The sequence below is a fragment of the Sporobolomyces koalae genome (assembly GCF_050403365.1).
Source record: "Sporobolomyces koalae JCM15063 DNA, S_koalae_JCM15063T_v1_ctg39, whole genome shotgun sequence".
Classification (NCBI taxonomy): domain Eukaryota; kingdom Fungi; phylum Basidiomycota; class Microbotryomycetes; order Sporidiobolales; family Sporidiobolaceae; genus Sporobolomyces; species Sporobolomyces koalae.
In genome coordinates, this window is record NW_027481732.1 from 69,635 (window position 1) to 89,807 (window position 20,173).

The following is a 20,173-nucleotide window of genomic DNA, read 5'->3' on the forward strand; positions in this document are numbered from 1 at the left end:
CGGAAACTCGTGGCGCTTGAGCGCCAGCGCTGGGTTCTCCTCCGCTTCAACCACTTTTTCGACGCCTTTTTCCTTTGCACTTATCCGACGGACTCCCCGGAAATACAGCGGGCCGAGGATGTCTGTTACAAGCAACATAACGACTCTTGCGCTCCCGTTGTTGTCCGAGGGTAAAACTCGCTTGGAACTCATCGAAGGTCCATCACTCTTCATTACCGAAGCCACGTGCGACCTGTATATACCGCCAGATCGTGACAGTGTAAGAGTCACATCAATCAGATCTCTGTCGTTCACACTAACCTCCGCAACTTTGCAGGCTACCCCTGACAACTTCAAGCTCAAATGGTCTTCTGAAAAACCTAGGAGTCTTTTTCACGAGCTTTTTGAGGTTTGCATCTTGCCGCGAAACAAGAAGGATCAAAGCCGCTATCTACTCAGGTTTGAGCGGCCACTCCCGCTGCATGGATTCTCGGGAGAGGTCTCATTTGCGCATCTAGTGCCAAGCGCGATGATCAAGCTCTGCTCAGCAATGCAAAATTCTGCAACCGCCAAGTTCTATATCCGTCCTCACCAGAGTTTTCCAGCTCAACAGGTGATCCCCGAAGCCCTTGGCGAGAGGCCGTTCCAGACTGGTCAGTCCTGCTTCTCAGCGGCGTATTAACCATGTCGCTGGTCGCTTCTAGCTCAATGTCGACAGTATGCATCGAAAGATGTCGTGTTCTCGTTCGCACCAGTCTCGCCGGACTCGCCACGAAGGCAGCTTTGGGCAAATTCGCGAACGCTTCGGGGAGTCAGCCCATATTTTGAGGTGCTGTTTTCGAGTCGAGCCTTCTCCGAAGCGGAAACACGGACGCCGCCGCTTCTCAGCTTCTGTGCGCGGAAGCCTGCAATCAACAGATGCGCCGAGCGAGAACATCATGAGGGATGGGTGGTCGCTACTGGAACGAATACCGAGCTTGTTGAACTGGACCACGAAGACTCCGACATCGAGAACGACCTGGACGACGAACCAGCACTCCCTCCCCGAGTTCGACACCTCGAAGTCACCCAGATCGCCTACAAGACTCTCCTCTCGTTCTTGTACTATCTGGAAACGGGCGAGGTACATTTCTCGACTCTCTCTTCGCTCTCGGCCCAAAACCCGTCCTCGAACAAGTCGAAACCACCATCTTTCCCTACGTGTTCGCCGAAATCAATGTTCGCCCTCGCGCACCCGTACGAACATACCGCTCTGCGCGACCTCCCCTACGCATCGATCGCTTCACAGCTCGCCTCAAACAATGCAGTCACCGAATACTTTTCGGATCTGTCGGCGACGTATGACGAAATTGGCAGTTTGACCCTACAAGCAATGTTGGACAATTGGGAGGTCGTCAAAGAATCGACCGAGATGCTCAAGATTCAAGACGATGTCAAACAAGGGAACCTCGAACCAAGAAAAGTTGGCCTCTTGTTCACTCTCATGGTTCGCTTGCGTTCTCCCGCGAACGAATAGATGCATTTCCAGAACGGAGGACCAGCGTCTAGGCGAAATTGTTCCTTCGGGATAGTCAAATCTTGTCTTTGCGGAAATCCTTGTCTCGCCTGACCAGATGCACCGAGTCACGTACGAAATTGAGGCAAGAACGAATTCCAGAAAATTGCAACTTCAGCACACCCAAAACAGACAAACAGACCGTATCATATCGAGGCACAGAGGGGAACGCATCCGAGAGAAAGAACGAGGTGGGGGTTCCGAGTGCTTGTTTACAGCGAGAGCACAGTACTCTAGTGGCAGGAGAGAGAGGGAGGAGGAACGAAAAATTCTATACATGCTTGGAAACAAACGAGAGGAAGGCGGTAACTCTAAGCAGTCTTCTTCGCCTTGACCGCCGCATCAGAAGCAGCCTTGGTAGGCTTCGCACCGCGGCGGTAGCTCTTGATGAAGAAGGCAGCGAAAAGGTAAGCTGTGCACAATGTCGAAACAAACTTGTCAGTTCTGGGCTGTGTCAACTTTGAGGAAAAGGTGGACTCACTCAAAGGAATGAGGTATGCAACATTGAGCCAAACCGCAGCTCGTTGAGCTGGGTTGATCAAGCACTGTGACGTCTCGCGACGAAGAGCGAGCATGCCTTGTTCAAGCGAAGTCGACATGGTTCCGGAAAAGTTCGAAACGACGTTCGCGGCTTTCTCGGCACCCGAGAGCTCCGGAAGCTTGATGAAGAGGTACGAGGCAGCGAGGGAACCTGCAACGATGCATACCATCAGTTTCGAAGATGCAACGCATGCGGACCAGAGCTGCGACTCACCTCCGACAAGGAATTGAGTAATCTGCATCCTCGTGATGCTCTTTTTGAGGAAACGCGGGAACGGCAAGCTCAAGGCAGTGATGGCGTAGTAGCAGTACATGATCGAGTGGACAGCCGAGTTGAAGAGGACGAAGAGCCAGACGGCCATAGTTTGAGTGCGATAAGCGGCATACATCTGTACAAAAACGTTCACATCAGATATCAGCAACGAAAGGGTAGAAAGATGCTGAGAATTCGCCATACGGTCCAGATCGCGCCGGTGTGGTGATAGCTTTGCAACATGCCTGCAGCAAGATCGGCCTCAGTAACGATTCGAAAGAGGGTAAAGCAAAACACCAACATACCGACTTTCTTGCCCTTGAGCAACAGGATCGCCTGAACAGAGCAAGGAGAATCAGGATGGGCAGCCGGATGTACCTCTGGTAGAGGAAGGTAAACTTACAGTGTCGACGATCTCGTAAAACTTCGAAAGGTAGAACATGTAGGTGAAGCGAGGGAATTGTTGCGATCCCCACACCGAGTGCTCCGAGTCGCAAAAGGCGTGAAGGAGACCTGCAGGCGTAAGCGGAAAACATGTCAGAACCGGGTCAAAGCGCTTCTGTCAACTGGACCTACCAGCGAAGCCGTGCTCGGAGAATCCTGATGCAAAAGATCCGATGACTTGGGGAGCCGTACTAAGGAAACTGTGGTATAACAGCGAAAAGTACAGTAAGAACATAGCGTTTTCATGCTGCGATAGACTAGCGCGACTCACGTCCAGGCGCTGTAGACCGCGAGGAATACATTGTGGGCGACGACCACCACGTTCCAGCGCTTGCCTTGAATGCGATTGCGTCCGTTCTGGTAATGCGAGAGCGTCTTGGCGACGGCAAAGTAGACGATTCCGAAAATGAAGGGCGTGAGCGGGTTCATGAAGGTTTCATCTGAACGATCAGCAAGGTCAGTCAATCGATCAACTCCTTCTTCGGAAACATGCTATAGCAGCTCACAGGCCGAAGGAAAGGGAATGTGTTCGGGTTGGCGCGGTTTCGGGGAATCAGCGAGGGCTGCAAGAAACGAAGATGCACGGGGCATCGACGCAGACTGCTGCGTCGACGAGAGAATGTTGTGTTGGTCCATCGCTATCGGGTATCGCCTGGTGCCAGATGGGGTAAAAGCCGAAAGTCTGGAGGAAGTGAGATCAGAGTTTCGAACTACGGGTTAGCTCCATTTCCCCATGTCGCGAAGCGTGCCACGTTTGTTCCATCGTCGAGTGTTCCCTCTTGCGACTACTCTTTGTTTCCGGTGTCCACTGATCCCCTGGTCCGCGCGTCGAGCTAACCTTGATGTGCCACTGTGTTTTGACCAAACCCCAACCAATCTCTTCCGCTTTCGCCTAGCGCCTCTTGCGAGTCGGGAAAGGCGCAGACTGCTCTGGGAAACTCTTGAAAGGTGTTCTCACCTTTCTCTTGCTCGCTGAATCGACGGATCGACCTGTTGAAGAAAGTCGTTGGGAAGATCAAAAAAATCTCGGACAACGCGGCCGACCGAACCGCGACGCGGCGGCGGCTACTTTCATAAAGCCGGTGGTCGAGAACATCGTTTTGCGCCTCTTGTCGGGCTCGGGGACACGCGGTTCGTCATTGCTCCCAACAACCTTGGCTACGCCACTTCGGGTCGAACACGAACAGTCGTCAGGGATGAAATATGCCGCTTATCGCGGCTCGAAAGTCGCCACTGCAATCGCTCGCTTTGGTCTTGCTTTGGGGTCGATGTGCTTCTCCTGTATCAGGTGGCAACTTGCCTATGCCAACAACCCGAACCATCTATTACATTTTGATGCCATACGCAATTGAGCAACGCAACTTGACAGCTGATATCGTCTAATCTTCCCTACGCCTGTTCTTGGGCATGAGACACCAAGCCGATGCCGAAACGAGCGACATGACAATGAGGGTACCAGGCAAGGCCCCGAGACCTCCTCGACCAGCTACGAATCCGAAAAACAGAGGGCCGCAGGCAGACCCGATCAAACCTGCGATTCTCGGGGAGAATGACGACAGGACGCAAGATCAATAATACTGCACCACTCGATTTGGAGAAAGAGGACGCACCGAGTCCAATAGTGAGGGACATGACGGAACTCTTGAGAGAGGGAGGAACTCGTTTGCCGACGACACTCAAAACTCGAGGGGTGACTGGGCCGAAAAAGAAGCCGACCAAAACCATCGCGACTGCATCGACAACGTACTGCTTGACCGCCCAGATGATCGAGAGGAACACGCAAGCACACGCGAGCATGACGATCGCAAAAGAGCGCTCTCCCAAACGAGATCCGAGCGCGACCGCAAGGACGATTCGACCGAGCGCGATGCCTCCCCATAGACCAGCCTATTCTCCTCGAATTCAGTCAGATAATCCGGATCATAGGCAGACACGAAACACGAAATACGCACGAGTTGGTATCGAGATGCAGCTTCAGGCGATCCTCGCTTTTGCACCATAAATGAAACGATCCAGGCCGACAACGTATCGGATGAAGCGAATCTGGAATGAACGAGACATGGTATGAGCCGCAGTTTGCACAAGAACAGAGAGCGGGGACATAGGACAGACGCGATCATGATGAGCAAGAATCCGAGCCAGACAGCCGGAATCTTGAGCGCTCGCTTCATGCGTTGTTGAGCAGACATCGTCGCTCGTGCGTGGATAACTTCTCCCTCTGTCGCGTCTCCTCCAAGAGTTGCTGGCACATCGTGAGACTCGTCGGCAGGTTCGGCATCTGGTCACGATTGACCGGTCAGAGCGTTCGCGGGAATATCGACTCCAGCGATGTCGAGCTTACAATCTCTGAACGCGAAGAAGCCAAGGACAGCGAGTGCGAGGCTGATTGCGAGCGGCGCGAAGTAGTAACGGGACCAGTCGATCCCCTTGTCGACGAAACTTCCAATGATGATCGGAGAGAAAAAGGCGCCGATCCCGAAGAACGCGTACATGCAGCTCCTGAGCTTGGAAGATTTGGGTCAGTCAAGATTCGGAAGGTCATACGTTCAGACTCACATCATGGCTTGGCTCTCAAAGTGAGAGACAACAGTCGTAATCGCGGCGTCGTAAATTCCGGCGCCAAAACCTAGGAAAGCGAGCGCGATGATGAAGGCTGGGAACGGAGGAGCGAGCGACAGGGCGACACAGCCCAACGACATGGCGGCTGCTGCAACCAGGAGAGTGTAGTTGACGCCGATATGGTGCGTCAAGAAGGAGGCTGAGATGCTCGAGATCAAATAACCGGCAACGTTCGAGCTGGACAGGCAGAATTCAGTACTTACGTGATGGTCAAGAGGCGCGACAGGTCAAGCTGACTCACAGGAAGACAAGCGAGATCTCATCGTAAGAGACCCCGTAGTGCTCTTGCATGGATTCAAGATTGGCACCCGTTGCACTGTCGTTCATACCCACAAGACCAATCACTGCGGGTCGAAGAGAAGAATACTGTCAGCAAGAGTCGAGGCAGTTGGTTGTCCGCACGACACAAAGTTGCGGGCGAGAGAGATTGACTGACTCGCGAAAGCGACGGCAAGTTGCGCATTCTCCTTTGACCAAAACGTCTTCGCTTTCGAGCCCGATCCGATACTGCTCAAGTTTGAACCCCTCGAAGTCCTTTTGTCGAGTTCGTTCCGCACAATCGCCTGTGCTTGACGACGTTCCGACAGGTGATCGTCTTGAGCTGCCTCTTCGGCGTGCGAAACCGAACGCCGGCGCCTCCCTCTCGACTCTTCAAGCTCGAGTTCGTGTCCGAGAGAATGCTTGTTGTCTGGCAACAAGTTCGAGAGCCAAGTCCATCCGTTCGGCCGCCGGTTGTTCCTTCGACGACGATCGTCTTCAATGTCCTTCTTGAACAGCGGGTTCTTGGAGGAACTGCGACTGGCGGGTGCGGAAGATGGTGCGATCGAAGATGGAGGGTACTCGAACGCGCCTCGAGTAGCTGCGGTCGGTGAGGGAGGTGCGGTCGAGAGCGGAGAAGACGGAGTCGAGTTGCGAGTCTCGTCTCCAGTGACAGGGTTGACGAAGTACGCAGGCCGTGGTGCTATCGGTAGTTCCATCCTCGCACAGGGTCCACGATGACTCTGCTGTGATCGTGACTGCAGAGGGTTGCGGAGGTTGCGATCGCCGTTTTTCTGGCGCGGAGTTTTTCTGGCTCGGTGAATGCGGCCGATGTTCAGTTTCGGCGGGGTTCGGCACAGACCGCAAAATCTTGGCGCACTCTCGTCCAATTGCAGAACGAACACCGCCATGGTCATTGTCACGGGACTGCTGCTCATCCGACGCCAAGTTCTTTCCGGCCGCGACCACCGCCCGATCACCCCAGTACAAATACGCGGCGAAAGCGGACCTCGACATACCTGAACACAAGCTCCAGTTGCAGGTGATTCGACGAGTTTTCCGTGAAAAGAGCTTCAATGATTAAAAAGGGTGGTTCCCTTGTTGGCATTTTCCTCTAGAAGGTCCTCGATAAGGGTAGCCCCGCAAATGTGGGCTCGTTGCTTCGGACTGGACGTGAGCGACCGAGCTCTGTTTACAAGGTAATTTGGTGACAATTCGATTATTTTTGGCGGAACACGTCTCTGGCCAGACCCCTTCCCCAACGTCGATGCCGCCTCGGGTTCCCTCCTCTACCACTACGGCCTCAAGCACTTCGATTTCTACACCGTCACGGTTTGTCAAAGTTCCTTTTTGCTGTCTTTCTTGGACAGAGCCGACTACTTACCGAAATTGGACGACAGTTTGGAACTTCCCGAGCGATGGGTGCCCTCTCGCAGCTCGTCTGGGACCGAGCGTACGGTCTTCCTATCGAGCGACCCAAGTCGCTTTCGATCGAAGCCATCCGCAAGCTCATCAACGTCTAAATTCGAAGCGAATGAATCTCTCTCTCCTCGTGTCGCGTTTCTCTCCGCTTCTATTAGTGTTCTGTCCCCTTACTTGTATGCTCGTCTCCAGCAAAGTGGGAAAATTGGCCGAAATGACAAGCTGGTGTTCGATCAAACTATCGGTGCGACTATGGTTTCGCGAGTGATCCTCTGTTCAAGCGTTACCATTCGTCCCATGCCTTCCACTCGTTTCCCTTGCCCTTCTTTCGAAGTACAATCTCTCCGTTTCTCAAGCGTTGAATGAGAAGACAAAGATTGTTCAGCTTGAACGGTTCACCGCTCGTCATCACAAACCTCTTGAACGGCCAGCCGCGAACCTCGACACGATTCATCAAGCTGTCAGCGGGTGAGCAATGCGTCCATCGATCAAGAATTCGAGAATGCCGCAGTTTCTATGACGTACTCGCAAGTGTCCGTTCGCTCATCCCGAAGAGTTGGAGGATCCGACTCGATCCCTTTGTTCACTTTGTCACGAGCCTCTTCTTGAACTCGGCGATGTCGTGATCAAGCATCGGGCTCTCTTAGGCCGACAAACTTTCGAGCATATGAGCATCAGAGTCAGCAGAGTTCTACCGGCGAACCAACGGATCGAGCGTGCGTACTCTCGAGAATTTCGCCGCTTAGCAAGGGTCTCCAACTCACTAGCAGCACGCGCTTCAGTCGCAGTCTCTCCTCCTCCTCCAACGGATTCGAATAGTCTCCCATTCCCGCGGCAAGATTCAGACCCCGCGCTCAATAGTACGAAAGCCGTGCTTGTTTCGCGCTGGTACCTCCCTACAAGCCCTGCCGACTGCCGACTATCCCCTCGTCGATCACTCAGCCATCATGCCGAAATCGCAAGCTCTCGACTGCGCTACCAACATCGTCAAGAGCCCGAAAGTCGAACCCCCTACCAAGCCTACGGAGACGCCGCAGGGTGAAACGACGGCTATTACGAAGAGCACAAGAAAGCGAGCATACAACAATGCCAACCTATGGCCGACAAAGGCGGCAAAGCAAAATTGACTGGGCTGCCCAACGTGATAACTGCCGGCAAGCTGCAGCATTCTTGTGCTTCCCGTGCACGCGAGTCCCATCACGTTGGGCAGCCTAAGATCTCTTTTTGCCGCCTTTGTCGGCTGCAGGTTGGATCTGTTATATGCCCTTTTTTTGTTTTTAACAATTGTCGTCGTTTCCCCCTGCGGCGCCTCCGGGGGCTTGGCAGGGGCTTCGACTTTCGGACTCTTGATGACGTTGGTGACGCATTTAACAGCTTTTGATTTCGGCATGATGGCTGAGAAATCGAAGGCGGGCGAGGTCAGCCGCCCGGATACAGCGTACGGCGTCTCCCCTCGAAGGACGGACGAGAACGCGCTAGAGCAGTATGAACCTGACTGACTGTGACTCTTCCGAGGTGTGCGGGGCAGTGGAAGATGCAACCTTGACAGACAATTCGGACTCTCGCTTCTCAGCAGATCGATCGAGCTCGACACCATTTACAGAGCTTTCACGACCAGCTGCAGCTAAACAATCACCTCGCGCTGCATCTCCCGGATCGAGCGGAACTCTTCGGCCCTTTCTATTCATACTTGGTCGCTGTCAAGATGCCGTTGACGCGTTCGGGGTCGAAAGACCAGTACGAGTAGAAAGGGCCGAGGAGTCTCGCTCGATCCGGCAGATGCAGCGCCAGGTGGTTGTTGGGCTTCAGCCTGAATTCAGGGCGAAGCAGCTGCAGCTGATCGTGGAAGCTCTGTAGATGGTGTCAAGCTCGATCGATCTGCTGAGAAGCGAGAGTTCGACGAGCGAGAAGGAAGATGGCGGCGACCAAATGACGAGCGCAATCGACAATTCGGAATGTGTTTGAATCGTTTGCAAATGCGATGGACACTGAGAGTTCCAGCCGTAGACAAGGTGTCTGAGCGATTCAAGCAGTCTCATGAGAGTAGACCAGATGAGCAGCAGTGCGCTCGAACGACAGAGCCCGCGAAGCTCGTAGCACCAGCTCACATCGCTCACAGGTGTACCCGCCGGAACTCCTGAGGTGCAAAGGACGTCTCCTACCATGTAGCATTGTGATGCTGCTGGTCGGACAGCCATCTCGAGGGGCATGCCGATCGAAGATGGAATCGATCGAGTCTAATAAGGGTGCGTTTCCAGCGCGAGCGATATCAAGTCGAGTATCGGAGAGTGACGAACCTGGAAGAAGCGACTGCGCCAAGCAGATCGATCGAGGTGAGGCGATGAACGATCGAAGCAACGGGTGCTCGAGCCAATGGATGGTCGAGCCGACGGGTTCGCGCGTCGCGTTTGACTTTGCGTGAACTTGGAGCGCTTCCACGCTCCCTTCTGCCGCTTGTACGCTCCCTTTTGCTCTTGTCGCAGCCGACTCGCGATGTCTGGCGACTCTCGCACCGTGCCTCGGGCCCCATCTGGTGAGCTGCACTGCCTCCTTGCGTCCGCGAGTAGTCCGCTCGTCATTGCCATCTCGGGTCGTTGACCGTCTTGCGCTGCCTCTGCAGGTGTCGACAAGGTACTATCTCAGGACCATCAACGACCCACAGGAGGACCAAGTACAACTTGCGAAGACGCCATGGAATGGGTCCCGCTACCGGTCCGTACGGTCGAGAGCCTCCTCGACATCCGCGACAGAATCTGCGCCGCTCGTGCACTTCAAGCGTCCCTCGTTAGCTCAGCCGATGCTCCTGTTCACGCCGACGCCATCGCCAAGGTTGTCGACGCGGCCGGGAGAGGAGCCCCTTCCGCGACTCAACAATCGCCAGAGTACCTTGACGATCCGCTGGTCGGCTCGGACACAGCAGTTGAGGTTGTGAACGGTTCACAACGTACGTTATCACTAGCTAATCGTTTCTCGACCGCCTTTTCCATTTTCCCCGCGCGCTCGAGCCTCGCTGACGAGAGTCCATCTCACAGATCGCGCTTCGATCGCAGGCTCTCCTCCTCCTCTTTCGACGGCGAAAACTCATTCGGACAGTCTCTCGTTCACGAGGCAGAGTTCAGACGCCGCGCTCAACAGTTCGTAAGCCTCGCTCATTGAGCTCTCAAATCGTCGATTTCGTAGTTCCCCGCTTGAAATTTGTATTTCTGGTCTCTACTAAGAAAGAAAAAGGCCCTCAAAACCCGCCGACCATGTCCTTGTCGGCGCCTGAATTCTCTGTTCAGGCGTTACCATCCGTCGACTCTATACCATGCCTTCCGCTCGTATCCCTTGCCCTTCTTTCGAATTTGAATCTTGCCGTTCCTCAGAAGTTGAAGGAGGAGACGAAGATTGTTCAGCAAGAACGGTTCACCGCTGGCCCCCGTGTAGCTCTCGAACGACCAGCCGCAATCCCACAACCTGACTGATCAATGAAACGAGTCGATGTTCGCGGCTGGCCGTTCAAGAGTTACACGGTTACCAGCGGTGAACCGTCCTTGCTCAACAATCTCCGCCTTCTGCTCCAACTTCTGAGGTATGGCGAGATACAGATCCGGAAGAAGGGCGAGGGAAACGAGTGGAAGGCGTGGGATGGAGTGGACGGATGGCCAGTCTCGAACAGAGGTGGCCGGGCAGACATTATTCTCTCCCAAGTCCCACCAGTTGAACGTGATCTGCTTGCGCGACCATCAGGAGACATAGTCGGCAGATACTGAAGGCAGATGCCAGCGCGAATCGAGCATGGCGGACTCTCGAGCGCGGGGTCTATACCTTGACGCCTTGCCTCGGGAATGGGAGACTATTCGAATCCGTCGGAGGAGAAGGAGAGACTGCTACTGAAGCGCGTGCTGCTAGTGAGTTGGAGACCCTTGCTAAGCGGCGAGAATTTCGAGAGCACGTACGCTCGATCCGTTGGTTCACCGGTAGAACTCTGCGGACTCTGATGCTCATGGCCTCAGAGGTCGTTGGACCAGAAGACGAGAAGTCGATGATTGATCACGACATTGCTGAGTTCAAGAAGAGGCTCGTGACTAAGTGAACAAAGGGATTGAGTCGGATCCTCCGACTCTTCGGGATGAGCGAACAGACACTTGCGAGCACGTCAGAAAAACTGCGGCACTCCCAAATGTCTTGATCGATTGACGCCTTGCTCACCCGCTGACTGCTTGATGAATCGTGTCGAGGTTCGCGGCCGGCCGTTCAAGAGCTACGCGGTGACGAGCAGTGAACCGTTCATGGTTAACAACAATCTTTTTCTTCTCATTCAACGCTTGAGAAACGGCGAGATTGAACTTCGAAAGAAGGGCAAGGGAAACGAGTGAAAGGCATGGGACGGAAAGTAACGCTTGAACACAGGATCACTGGCGAAACCATATTCGCACCGATAGTTTGATCGAACACCAGCTTGTCATTTCGGCCAATTTTCCCACTTTGCTGGAGACGAGCATACAAGTAAGGGGACAGAACACTAATAGAAGCGGAGAGAAACGCGACACGAGGAGAGAGAGATTCATTCGCTTCGAGTTTAGACGTTGATGAGCTTGCGGATGGCTTCGATCGAAAGCGACTTGGGTCGCTCGATAGGAAGACCGTACGCTCGGTCCCAGACGAGCTGCGAGAGGGCACCCATCGCTCGGGAAGTTCCAAACTGTCGTCCAATTTCGGTAAGTAGTCGGCTCTGTCCAAGAAAGACAGCAAAAAGGAACTTTGACAAACCGTGACGGTGTAGAAATCAAAGTGCTTGAGGCCGTAGTGGTAGAGGAGGGAACCCGAGGCGGCATCGACGTTGGGGAAGGGGTCTGGCCAGAGACGAGTCAGATAATGTATTACAACTTGAAAATAAATAGCAAGGTGACTCACTCTTGGTCTTGCCGTGCTCGGTAAGAACGCCAGGGGCGACCTTGTACAGTTGGTCGACGTACTTGAAGACGGGGTCTTGGGCAGTCTCCTTGCGGGCGACACCGAATTGTTGAAGAGCCATGAAACGGGGGTCGGGCTTGCGGAGGACGGCGTGACCGTAACCGGGGATGACTTGGCCCTTCTTGAGGGTCGACCAGATAAAGTCGACGAGCTGCTCGTTGGTGGCAGAGTCACCGAGCTCCTTTTGCATGCCGAGGATGAAGCTGACGAAATCATAAAAATCGGTCAGAAATACGACCTGGGACGGACCAACAAAGAAGAAAGAGATTCGAACCGGAGAACCTCCTGGTTGGCAAGACCGTGAAGGGGTCCAGCGAGACCGCCGAGCGCAGCCGAGTACGAGAGGAAGGGGTCCGAGAGGGCCGAACCGACCAAGTGGGTGGTGTGGGCCGAGACGTTGCCTCCCTCGTGGTCAGTGTGGAGAGCGTTGTAGAGACGGATGAGCTCGACGAAACCCTCAGACTCTCCGAAACCGATCTGGTTGGCAAAGTTGAACGAGAGATCCTTGTCTTTCTGGATGGGAGCCATGTTCTTGGCACCTCCGAGGTAAGTGTTGTTGTAGATGCGGGCGGCGATCGTGAACGACTTGGCAACGCAGTCGAGCGAGTCCTCGAGGGTAGGTTGCCAGTACTCGGTCTTCTTCATGCCGGCCTTGTACTTGGCGGCGAATTGCGAGTCGTGGTTGAGGGCGGCAACACCGATGACGAATTGAGTCATGGGGTGGAGGGTCTTGGCTGAACAATCGGCGAAAGATCAAAGGTCAGCTTTAACCGAACGCGAGCGAAACATGCGCGACTCACGGCAGGCATCGAGGACGGTCTCGACGTGCTTCGGGAGCTCGGAGCGCGCCACGAGCTGCTCTTGGAACTGCTTCGACTCGGCTTCGGTAGGGACCTTGCCAGTCAGCAAGTACCAGAACATGGCCTCGGGGAGCATCTCCTTGCCGCCGGGAGCCGTGGGGAGGACCTCCTGGCACTCGGGGATCGAACGACCCCAGAAACGGATACCCTCCTCAGAGTCGAGAACCGAAGGCTCCCACAGCATGGCCTTGATACCACGCATTCCTCCGAAGACTTGCTCGACGGTGACATTGCCGAGAACCTTGTCGCCGTGAGCCGAACGAAGCTCCTTGGCGAGAGCTTGACGCTCGGGGATGACCTCGGCGAGGGTCTCGTGGATGGTCTGTTCAGGTCGCAGGGCAGAATGGTGAGTACAAGTTGATCGATCTAATCTTGGGAGTCGTGTCCTGCCGCGTGCTCGCGCGCGCGCTACGTCTCGGATCCACCTCGAATGCAAAATTGCCCGATATCGTTATTGACGAGTGTCGCCAACCAACTTCGAATATGAACAGATTCGTAGTCGGGCCCGGAGAGGGCGATCACCAAGAATAGTTGCGGTGACACCACGTCGAAATGCTTGTTCGCGATCAACGCGGTCCTTTCTCCACTCGATCCAATTGATCGCATAGCGACCAATGAAAAAACAGGCGGGGCGACAGCCCGATCGAAGCGGGATCCTTTCAAAGAAGAAAGTGGAACATACCGAAACCGAACGACGACCGAGGGTCCTGGGGGCGACACGCTGCGTCGATTGTGAAGCAGACCATACAGTACGATAGTAGAGAGCGTAGGCGATAGGTCGAGGCGGTCCAGGAATGCACGCGAGACACGAAGATCGAGATCAGGGAATCGAGGGCCAGGTGGTGTTCGGCAAAGTCGAGGTCAAGCGAGGGATGCACACGGGGGATGATACAGGACAGGGTCAGCTCGTATAATTCAGGACTTTCCACAACTAGGGCTTACAGCAGCAGCGGTGCGGAACATGGTGGATGAGAGGTGGGAGGGAGGGGTGGGAGAAGGGTAGAACCGGAGACATTTCGACCGCGAGTTCGTGTTCACGGCCTTCTAAACGTCCCCCCTCATTCGTGCTTCCCGGTCCTCGGGTGGCCTCTCCGCGATCTCGCGCGCGCTGCCCACCTACGAGACTGCTGTTATCGCGATTCTAGCCCTCGTCTCGCTGCTCACATTGTGTGCTTCGCGTCGAAGGATCACGAAACATCCCAACGCCCCGATTTCGGCGAGCCGACAGTCCGAGGGTTTCTCGTGGTCAACCCCAATAGAAACGCCGGCTGCGTGCTACTGCTCGGTATAGCACTTTTCAATACCATCCTTTTTGTCTATAAAGAACAGCGATGCTTAGCGTTGCGCTTCGAGGTAGCCGGTTGCCGGTAGGCAAACGCATACTTCGGGTGCGTACGGGTTCGAGCTTGTGCGCCGCTCTGCTCCAATTCTTGCTTTCCTTGTCACTCGAGGAGTTTTTACCTACGTCTGAGTCGATAGAGCTTGATCGATGAGCGACTGGGCACGTCCGAACCGAGGTCGAGCCAATCCAGATGAGCGAAGCAAGACTGCCGGGATCGGGATCGAGTCTCTGAAGCATCATGCAACCGTGACGGTAAACCAAAGGTAGGGTGCGAATGGCTCTGCCTTTACAGATCGCGAGCGAAAAGCGATGCGGCCGGTGTCGCTTTGACCTCGTTTGCATTTTGCTACATATGCCTTCCCGCGAAACATGCCGAAGTGCTCGCACCTTCGCAAGGATGCCATTCTTCAATACCCTGTGTTGAATACTGTCTGTGTTGTTGTGCATCTGGTCCGAGAAGACCTGGTGGAAAGCGTGTCGCAGAAGTTTCCTGCTTGTCTGCCGGTCGCATCGTACATCCATCCTGATGATGCATTCTACAGGCTGCTGCTAAAGTGAACCTTGGATCTTAGTGGTCTTCTGTAGACTGTAGAAAGGTATGTCCGCGGATGAGATGTAGCTCGGACTCCATGCACGCGCTGCTTTAACCTTTCACCCCACCCAACTCGAACATGACGATCAAGCTCCTGACTGCGCCGCCACCGGCGTTGACGCCTCCTGAGCTGCAAGACTTGTCGCAATCGACTCCGACTACCTTTGAAGGCATCGCCCCATTGTTGAGGCACCTCGAGGAGGACGTCGAAATCCGGATCGATCCCGCATTCCAAGGCTTCACGGGAGGCACAGGGACAGTGTATGTGACTGAAGAGTGAGTCCTGAATCCACTCGTGCTTGCTGCTTTTGGCACGTCATAAACGGCAGACAGTCGCTTCGGAGATCAAGATCATGTTCGGATATCACGGTGTCGCAATTGGGACCATCCTAGGGTAGAGACGACACCTAGGACTTTTCTTGAAAAGCTCGATGTCACCTCGACACGCTGACAGAGAAGCTTCGCGAGGATGTTGGATGAACCAATCTCGAACAGGTGTCCATGAACACGAGCCAGCTCTCTACAACGCGCTTTGGCCGTGCTAGTACGTGCTCGAACAAGCGCTTACACTTTGTTGATTCTCGCCTTTGTCTAGCGCATTGTCGTTCTACTCGGCTTCGATCTCGACTGGAATCTCCTTCCCGTACCCTCACATCACGCTACATGCCGTATCTCGAACCTCTTCGGTCGCGGCTCCAGCCAGTGCGAACGGCAACGGTGCTACCGAGACGAGTGGACCGTGTCTGTACTGTCAACTTGAAGAGAACGAGCAGATTGACGAATCGGATGATGATGGTTCGGGCACACACGAGATGTGGATCGTTCCGAAACAACAAGAAACCCGTGAGTCCTTTCCTTTCACTATAGCCGTGCTTTTGAGGTTTCCTCGACGCGGGGAATGAAAAAGTGTTCCTGATCCTTTCTGAGCTGGGCCCAGTCGACAAGATGTTCTCGTCAGTATCGTACTGCGCTTCGTTGCACCCTGCAACGCTGTCGTCGGACCCTTCGATCCTGTCGGAATCCCAGAACGCGGCCGCTTCGCAATCGTCCGGGTCTTCGCAAGCGGCGCTGTTTGCATCGATGGGACTCGACATGGATTCCATGGTGTACGCCGACGAGAACGGACAACTCGCGGGTCCGGGAGTCGCCATGTTTGCTGCCGACCAAGAAGGTCAAGATGGACAGTGGGAGGACGTTGCTGAGGAAGAGCAGCAGGAGAGTAATGCCGGCAGGCAGAGAAGCGATTTCGTCAACCCGGGACGAAGGGCTCCGTATTGAACTGCAAACACCTAGACTCTCGCGGTGATACGTCGCTCTGTACCTACTGCAAAGATCAACGCAAGGCCAGCAAGATGATAGATGTAGCGGTGTGTGACGCTCGAGAAAATCCGAGACGCCGCCTCGATGAACTTTTTTTCGATGCATGGATAATCGCTCGCTACACAATAAAGAGCCTCTTGCGGCATACACCTGAAGCTCAAATGACACTTGAAGATGAGCGAGTGATTCATCATGCATGTTTTGGTCAACTTGCGTGTTGGCCTGCTTTCAACCGCAACTCGGGCCGCCCAATTACGACCGCATGTCATCCTATTATCCCTCGACAGGGCACGACCCTACTTCGCCGTCCATGTCGACCAACGCGCATGCTGGGTTGCACCAGTCTTCGTTCCACAACTTGACGCTCGAACACTCGCTCGAGGACCTCAGCGCGAGGTTCATTGTGAACCTCCCTGCAGAGGAACTCGAGAGTATGGACCGTGTGTGCTTCCAAATTGAACAAGCGTCAGTTGAGAATCGTTTCATTTCTCTCGCCGGTTGTCGATCGACACACCATCCCCGTCGGGGCTCTCCGACACGTTTCAAGATACCTCGACTATCTCGCAACATAGCTCCGATGACTCGTGAGGGGACGATCAGGATTGTATTCGAGGGAGCAGGAGGAGTGACGAGCGCCCGAAGGTGGGGAGGACCGGCAAAGGGCCCATCGGCTCACCAGACTTTTACGAGGTCAAGCCCACAACGGACAGAGTGAAGACTCGAGATCTGACCGTGAATAGCTATTTCGCTCGACAGGCACTGGTACTATGAAGATTTCATTCGACCTGCCGCCCTCAATCCGGGCCTCCTGCCCTCTTACGGCCTCAAAGCGTTCTCCCTCCTCATGTTCCGATCTTGCCCACTACTGCACGACGTACGTCCCCACCCTCCTCGTTGGCAGTGACCGAAATTCTTCGCTGCTGACCTGTTAGACGCTTGCAGCTTTTACCGAATCACGCCAAAATTTGGAACTCGTTCATGGCGTACAAGGAACGTGTACCAGTGTGTGGAGCGATCATCATTTCCGAATATTGGGACAAGGTCGGTGGTGTTTTTCCCGTCTCGCGGCGACCTGCAGTGCTGAAATTCCGTCATGAAAACAGGTGCTCCTCGTGAAAGGGTGGACGAAAGGCTCATCGTGGTCCTTCCCGCGAGGCAAGATCAACAAGGAAGAGCCCGAAGCCATGTGTGCCGTCCGCGAGGTGAGCGATTTGTTCCCTAACTCTCGTCTTCAAGAAGTGATCGTTAGTGCTGAACCTCTCGATGCAATTCTACAATTTCAAGGTCCTTGAAGAGACGGGCTTCGATGCGACGGACTATTTCCATCCTCTGCAATTCGAACCGGGCTACGTCGAGGACGAAGGTGCCGAACGGATACCGTACTACGTCGAGTTGGTCATCAAGGAACAGAAAATCAGACTCTACTTCTTGCCAGGAGTCAAAGAGAGCACCGTGTTCGAGACGAGAACGAGAAAGGAGATCTCGGTCCGTTGCGCCCTTTCTTCCCCCCGCCTTCCTTACTTTCCAATGTCGCTGAAAACTGACACCACCCGGTCATCTGTGCAGAAAATCGAATGGTTCAAACTCAATGATCTGCCAACGTGGAGCAAAGACAAGAAGGGGCGAACTACTCGGACAAAGGCACAGCTCGAGGGGAAACAAGCGAAATTTTACATGGTTACTCCGTTCATCTCGTCAGTCCCTATCCTTCACTTCTCGCCGACCCGGCCGAAACGTTTCGACTGATACGCTAGAATGCATGAATGTAGTCACTTGAAGCTGTGGATCGACCACCACAGGCCAAAGAACCTGCCGCCTCGCCCGCCAACCGCAGTAGCCCCTCGGGGGAAAAAGTCCATCTCGCCGCACCAGTCCCCACGCATGAACGGTCACGATCACCTGCTACACGACGATGCGACGTACCACCTGCCGTCAGAAGTCGAACTCGGGGACTCGACTTCAGCCGAAGCCGATTCGACCGAAGACGAACTCGACGATGTACAGCACGCGACAGCGCCGGTCGCCTTTGAAACAACGCAAGAAGGGACGGATGCACTTACGGCACTGTTTTTCGGCTCGCCTCCGGCCTCGACAAATGCTATGCCATTGTCCCCTCTCGCAAGATCTCAATCTTTCGAGATGGCCTCGTCGACTCCACCTCATGTCGTGTATGAACGGCAGAGTTCCTTCGTGCAACCTAAACCTCAAGCGAGTCAGCAATCGAAACTGCTCGATCTCTTGTCAGGCGCCGTGCCATCTCCTCCTCCTCCACGAGCACCTACCGTTCCGCATCCCCAGTATCCGCAGTCATCGATGCCTCCTCAATCGGCAGAGAGCCGGTCTCTCCTGCACCTACTCCAGGACGTGAACCTGAATTCGCCTACGACGGCTTCAACTCCGCAAGAATCGACGCCGCAATATTCTTCGACTCCAGCAGCGTACCATCAGTCTCCCTCGGCTTCTTCACATTCGATCTTGTTCTCCGATTCTCAGGCGCCACCTGAAGCGGAAGGTTTTGGACAACCGCTACCGGCTCATCTTCATCCCGATCGCAACGACTCCGAACGAAAGGAGAAACACAACGCGCTATTGCGTGCATTGTTCAGTGTCGCCGCGGGACCCACCCCACCGATTGTACCGGAGGAGAATGTGTCGACTCCAACGGCCAGCGCGTGGTCTCCCTCGACACTGACAGGAACAGGAGCGCGATCGAGAGACAATGGCAGCGAGCTGGGCAAGAACGGTACACCGTACGGACCAGACGAGGACGAAGAGATCTGGCCGCCCCCAGTTATGCGCAGAAACCAATTGTTCCCCCTCGAAGCGACACCTGCTTTTGCATTACCTCCTGTGCCGCCTCAAAGTTTGCATGCCGACATTCAGCAGCAGCAGCGATATGAGGCTCCGCTCTCGCAACAGTTCCAGCCTGCGCCGGTTCCGTCGACTCGAGGGAACCTGTTGTCGCTGCTGAACGGTCCTGGTGGAGAGCGAGCACTTCGAGCCCCGGCACCGCAAGATCTTCCTTCTCATTCCAACAACCTCGCAGCGTCTCAGCAGAGCAAAGACCCGCTCGAACTCTTGAGGGAGCACCGAGCTCGTCAGCAACAGCAGCAACAGAACGGATCTACGCTCGAGACGGTCACTGCGTCCACACTGCCCCCGCCTGCACCACCAATTCCGATTGAAACCGCACACACCTCTCCAGCTCAACCTCTTCATGTACTTCCTGTGAGCCCGAACCGAACTCTGCCAAACCCGCTTGCTGCTAGCAGCGCGCCTTCATCGCTGCCTTTCGTTTCGGGCACTCAAGCCTATCCAACTACATCGCTTGCTCCTGTACCTCAGATGCAAGCTCAATCAGGGTACTACCCTACTCTGCAGCCTCATCAGCAAATGCCGCCGTACGGACACGCTGCCACCGGAGTCTCTCAACTACCCCTTCAACCTGGATCGTTCTACCAGCAACCTTTCCCAGTCTCGGCAGCCCCAGCGTCCATGCCGCATCAGCCTAGCGCTTTCCCCAATTACCCTCCTGTGCACTCTTTCGCATCGCCTCCGAATGCCACATCGGAACCTCTGCCCAGAATTCACCCACTTGGTCCTCCTCCGACTACGACGGCCAATACTTTCCCTCCTCCTCGAGTTCAACCACCGCTGCATCGATCGATGGGTCCGTCGCAACCGCCACAGCCAGTACCACAGCCGAACCCGATCGAGCTCGATTCGAGAGAACAGTTTCCACCGCTCGGCGCTGCACCGTCTTTGAAAGGAGGGAAATCAGGATCTGCAAACTCGGGAGCATTGTTGGGCTTGTTGAATGGTCGATGAAAAAGTAAGAGACAGACAATTGGCCCCAAAGGACAATCGGATTAACGAACGAACAAATTTGAGATCTGTTCCATCTGCACCGAAATGAAGGGTCCAATGTGCAACTTGTTCAGACTCGCTTATTGCGAAGGAAAGTTTTCTCTGCATGGTAGAGCTGAGAACGAGTCGATTCGGATACGTCGAGTAAAAGACACTTTTATTCACC

The 20,173-nt window shown here is 54.6% G+C and overlaps 8 protein-coding genes across 8 annotated transcripts; 5 read left to right on the forward strand and 3 right to left on the reverse strand.

Annotated features, from left to right (window-relative positions):
• Window positions 1-529: 529 nt before the first annotated feature.
• JCM15063_006413 (uncharacterized protein) lies at window positions 530-1,495 on the forward strand (the record flags this gene model as incomplete). The annotated part of the gene is made up of 2 exons (XM_076680510.1): window positions 530-632; window positions 684-1,495. 2 exons carry the CDS (start codon window positions 530-532, stop codon window positions 1,493-1,495), a joined length of 915 nt encoding a protein of 304 aa, XP_076532359.1.
• A 350-nt stretch (window positions 1,496-1,845) lies between these two features.
• Window positions 1,846-3,407, reverse strand: JCM15063_006414 (elongation of very long chain fatty acids protein; the record flags this gene model as incomplete). The annotated part of the gene is made up of 9 exons (XM_076680511.1): window positions 1,846-1,946; window positions 2,016-2,225; window positions 2,289-2,463; window positions 2,532-2,572; window positions 2,633-2,663; window positions 2,731-2,840; window positions 2,904-2,971; window positions 3,043-3,211; window positions 3,278-3,407. 9 exons carry the CDS (start codon window positions 3,405-3,407, stop codon window positions 1,846-1,848), a joined length of 1,035 nt encoding a protein of 344 aa, XP_076532360.1.
• Window positions 3,408-4,150: 743 nt separating this feature from the next.
• JCM15063_006415 (MFS transporter) lies at window positions 4,151-6,565 on the reverse strand (the record flags this gene model as incomplete). The annotated part of the gene is made up of 8 exons (XM_076680512.1): window positions 4,151-4,302; window positions 4,382-4,658; window positions 4,724-4,814; window positions 4,884-5,049; window positions 5,113-5,270; window positions 5,328-5,567; window positions 5,632-5,734; window positions 5,827-6,565. The coding sequence occupies 8 exons, from the start codon at window positions 6,563-6,565 to the stop codon at window positions 4,151-4,153; spliced, it is 1,926 nt and encodes a 641-aa protein (XP_076532361.1).
• Window positions 6,566-6,794: 229 nt separating this feature from the next.
• Window positions 6,795-7,171, forward strand: JCM15063_006416 (uncharacterized protein; the record flags this gene model as incomplete). The annotated part of the gene is made up of 3 exons (XM_076680513.1): window positions 6,795-6,804; window positions 6,898-6,980; window positions 7,049-7,171. 3 exons carry the CDS (start codon window positions 6,795-6,797, stop codon window positions 7,169-7,171), a joined length of 216 nt encoding a protein of 71 aa, XP_076532362.1.
• Window positions 7,172-9,563: 2,392 nt separating this feature from the next.
• On the forward strand, window positions 9,564-10,212 carry JCM15063_006417 (uncharacterized protein; the record flags this gene model as incomplete). The annotated part of the gene is made up of 3 exons (XM_076680514.1): window positions 9,564-9,603; window positions 9,691-10,014; window positions 10,103-10,212. 3 exons carry the CDS (start codon window positions 9,564-9,566, stop codon window positions 10,210-10,212), a joined length of 474 nt encoding a protein of 157 aa, XP_076532363.1.
• Window positions 10,213-11,631: 1,419 nt separating this feature from the next.
• On the reverse strand, window positions 11,632-13,849 carry JCM15063_006418 (uncharacterized protein; the record flags this gene model as incomplete). Its single annotated transcript, XM_076680515.1, has 6 exons — window positions 11,632-11,754; window positions 11,823-11,905; window positions 11,967-12,229; window positions 12,301-12,760; window positions 12,827-13,208; window positions 13,829-13,849. 6 exons carry the CDS (start codon window positions 13,847-13,849, stop codon window positions 11,632-11,634), a joined length of 1,332 nt encoding a protein of 443 aa, XP_076532364.1.
• Window positions 13,850-14,899: 1,050 nt separating this feature from the next.
• JCM15063_006419 (Voldacs domain-containing protein) lies at window positions 14,900-16,098 on the forward strand (the record flags this gene model as incomplete). Its single annotated transcript, XM_076680516.1, has 3 exons — window positions 14,900-15,096; window positions 15,416-15,663; window positions 15,758-16,098. 3 exons carry the CDS (start codon window positions 14,900-14,902, stop codon window positions 16,096-16,098), a joined length of 786 nt encoding a protein of 261 aa, XP_076532365.1.
• A 304-nt stretch (window positions 16,099-16,402) lies between these two features.
• DCP2 (decapping enzyme complex catalytic subunit) lies at window positions 16,403-19,968 on the forward strand (the record flags this gene model as incomplete). Its single annotated transcript, XM_076680517.1, has 7 exons — window positions 16,403-16,605; window positions 16,897-17,014; window positions 17,083-17,181; window positions 17,244-17,342; window positions 17,425-17,625; window positions 17,707-17,834; window positions 17,910-19,968. 7 exons carry the CDS (start codon window positions 16,403-16,405, stop codon window positions 19,966-19,968), a joined length of 2,907 nt encoding a protein of 968 aa, XP_076532366.1.
• Between the last annotated feature and the right edge of the window lie 205 nt (window positions 19,969-20,173).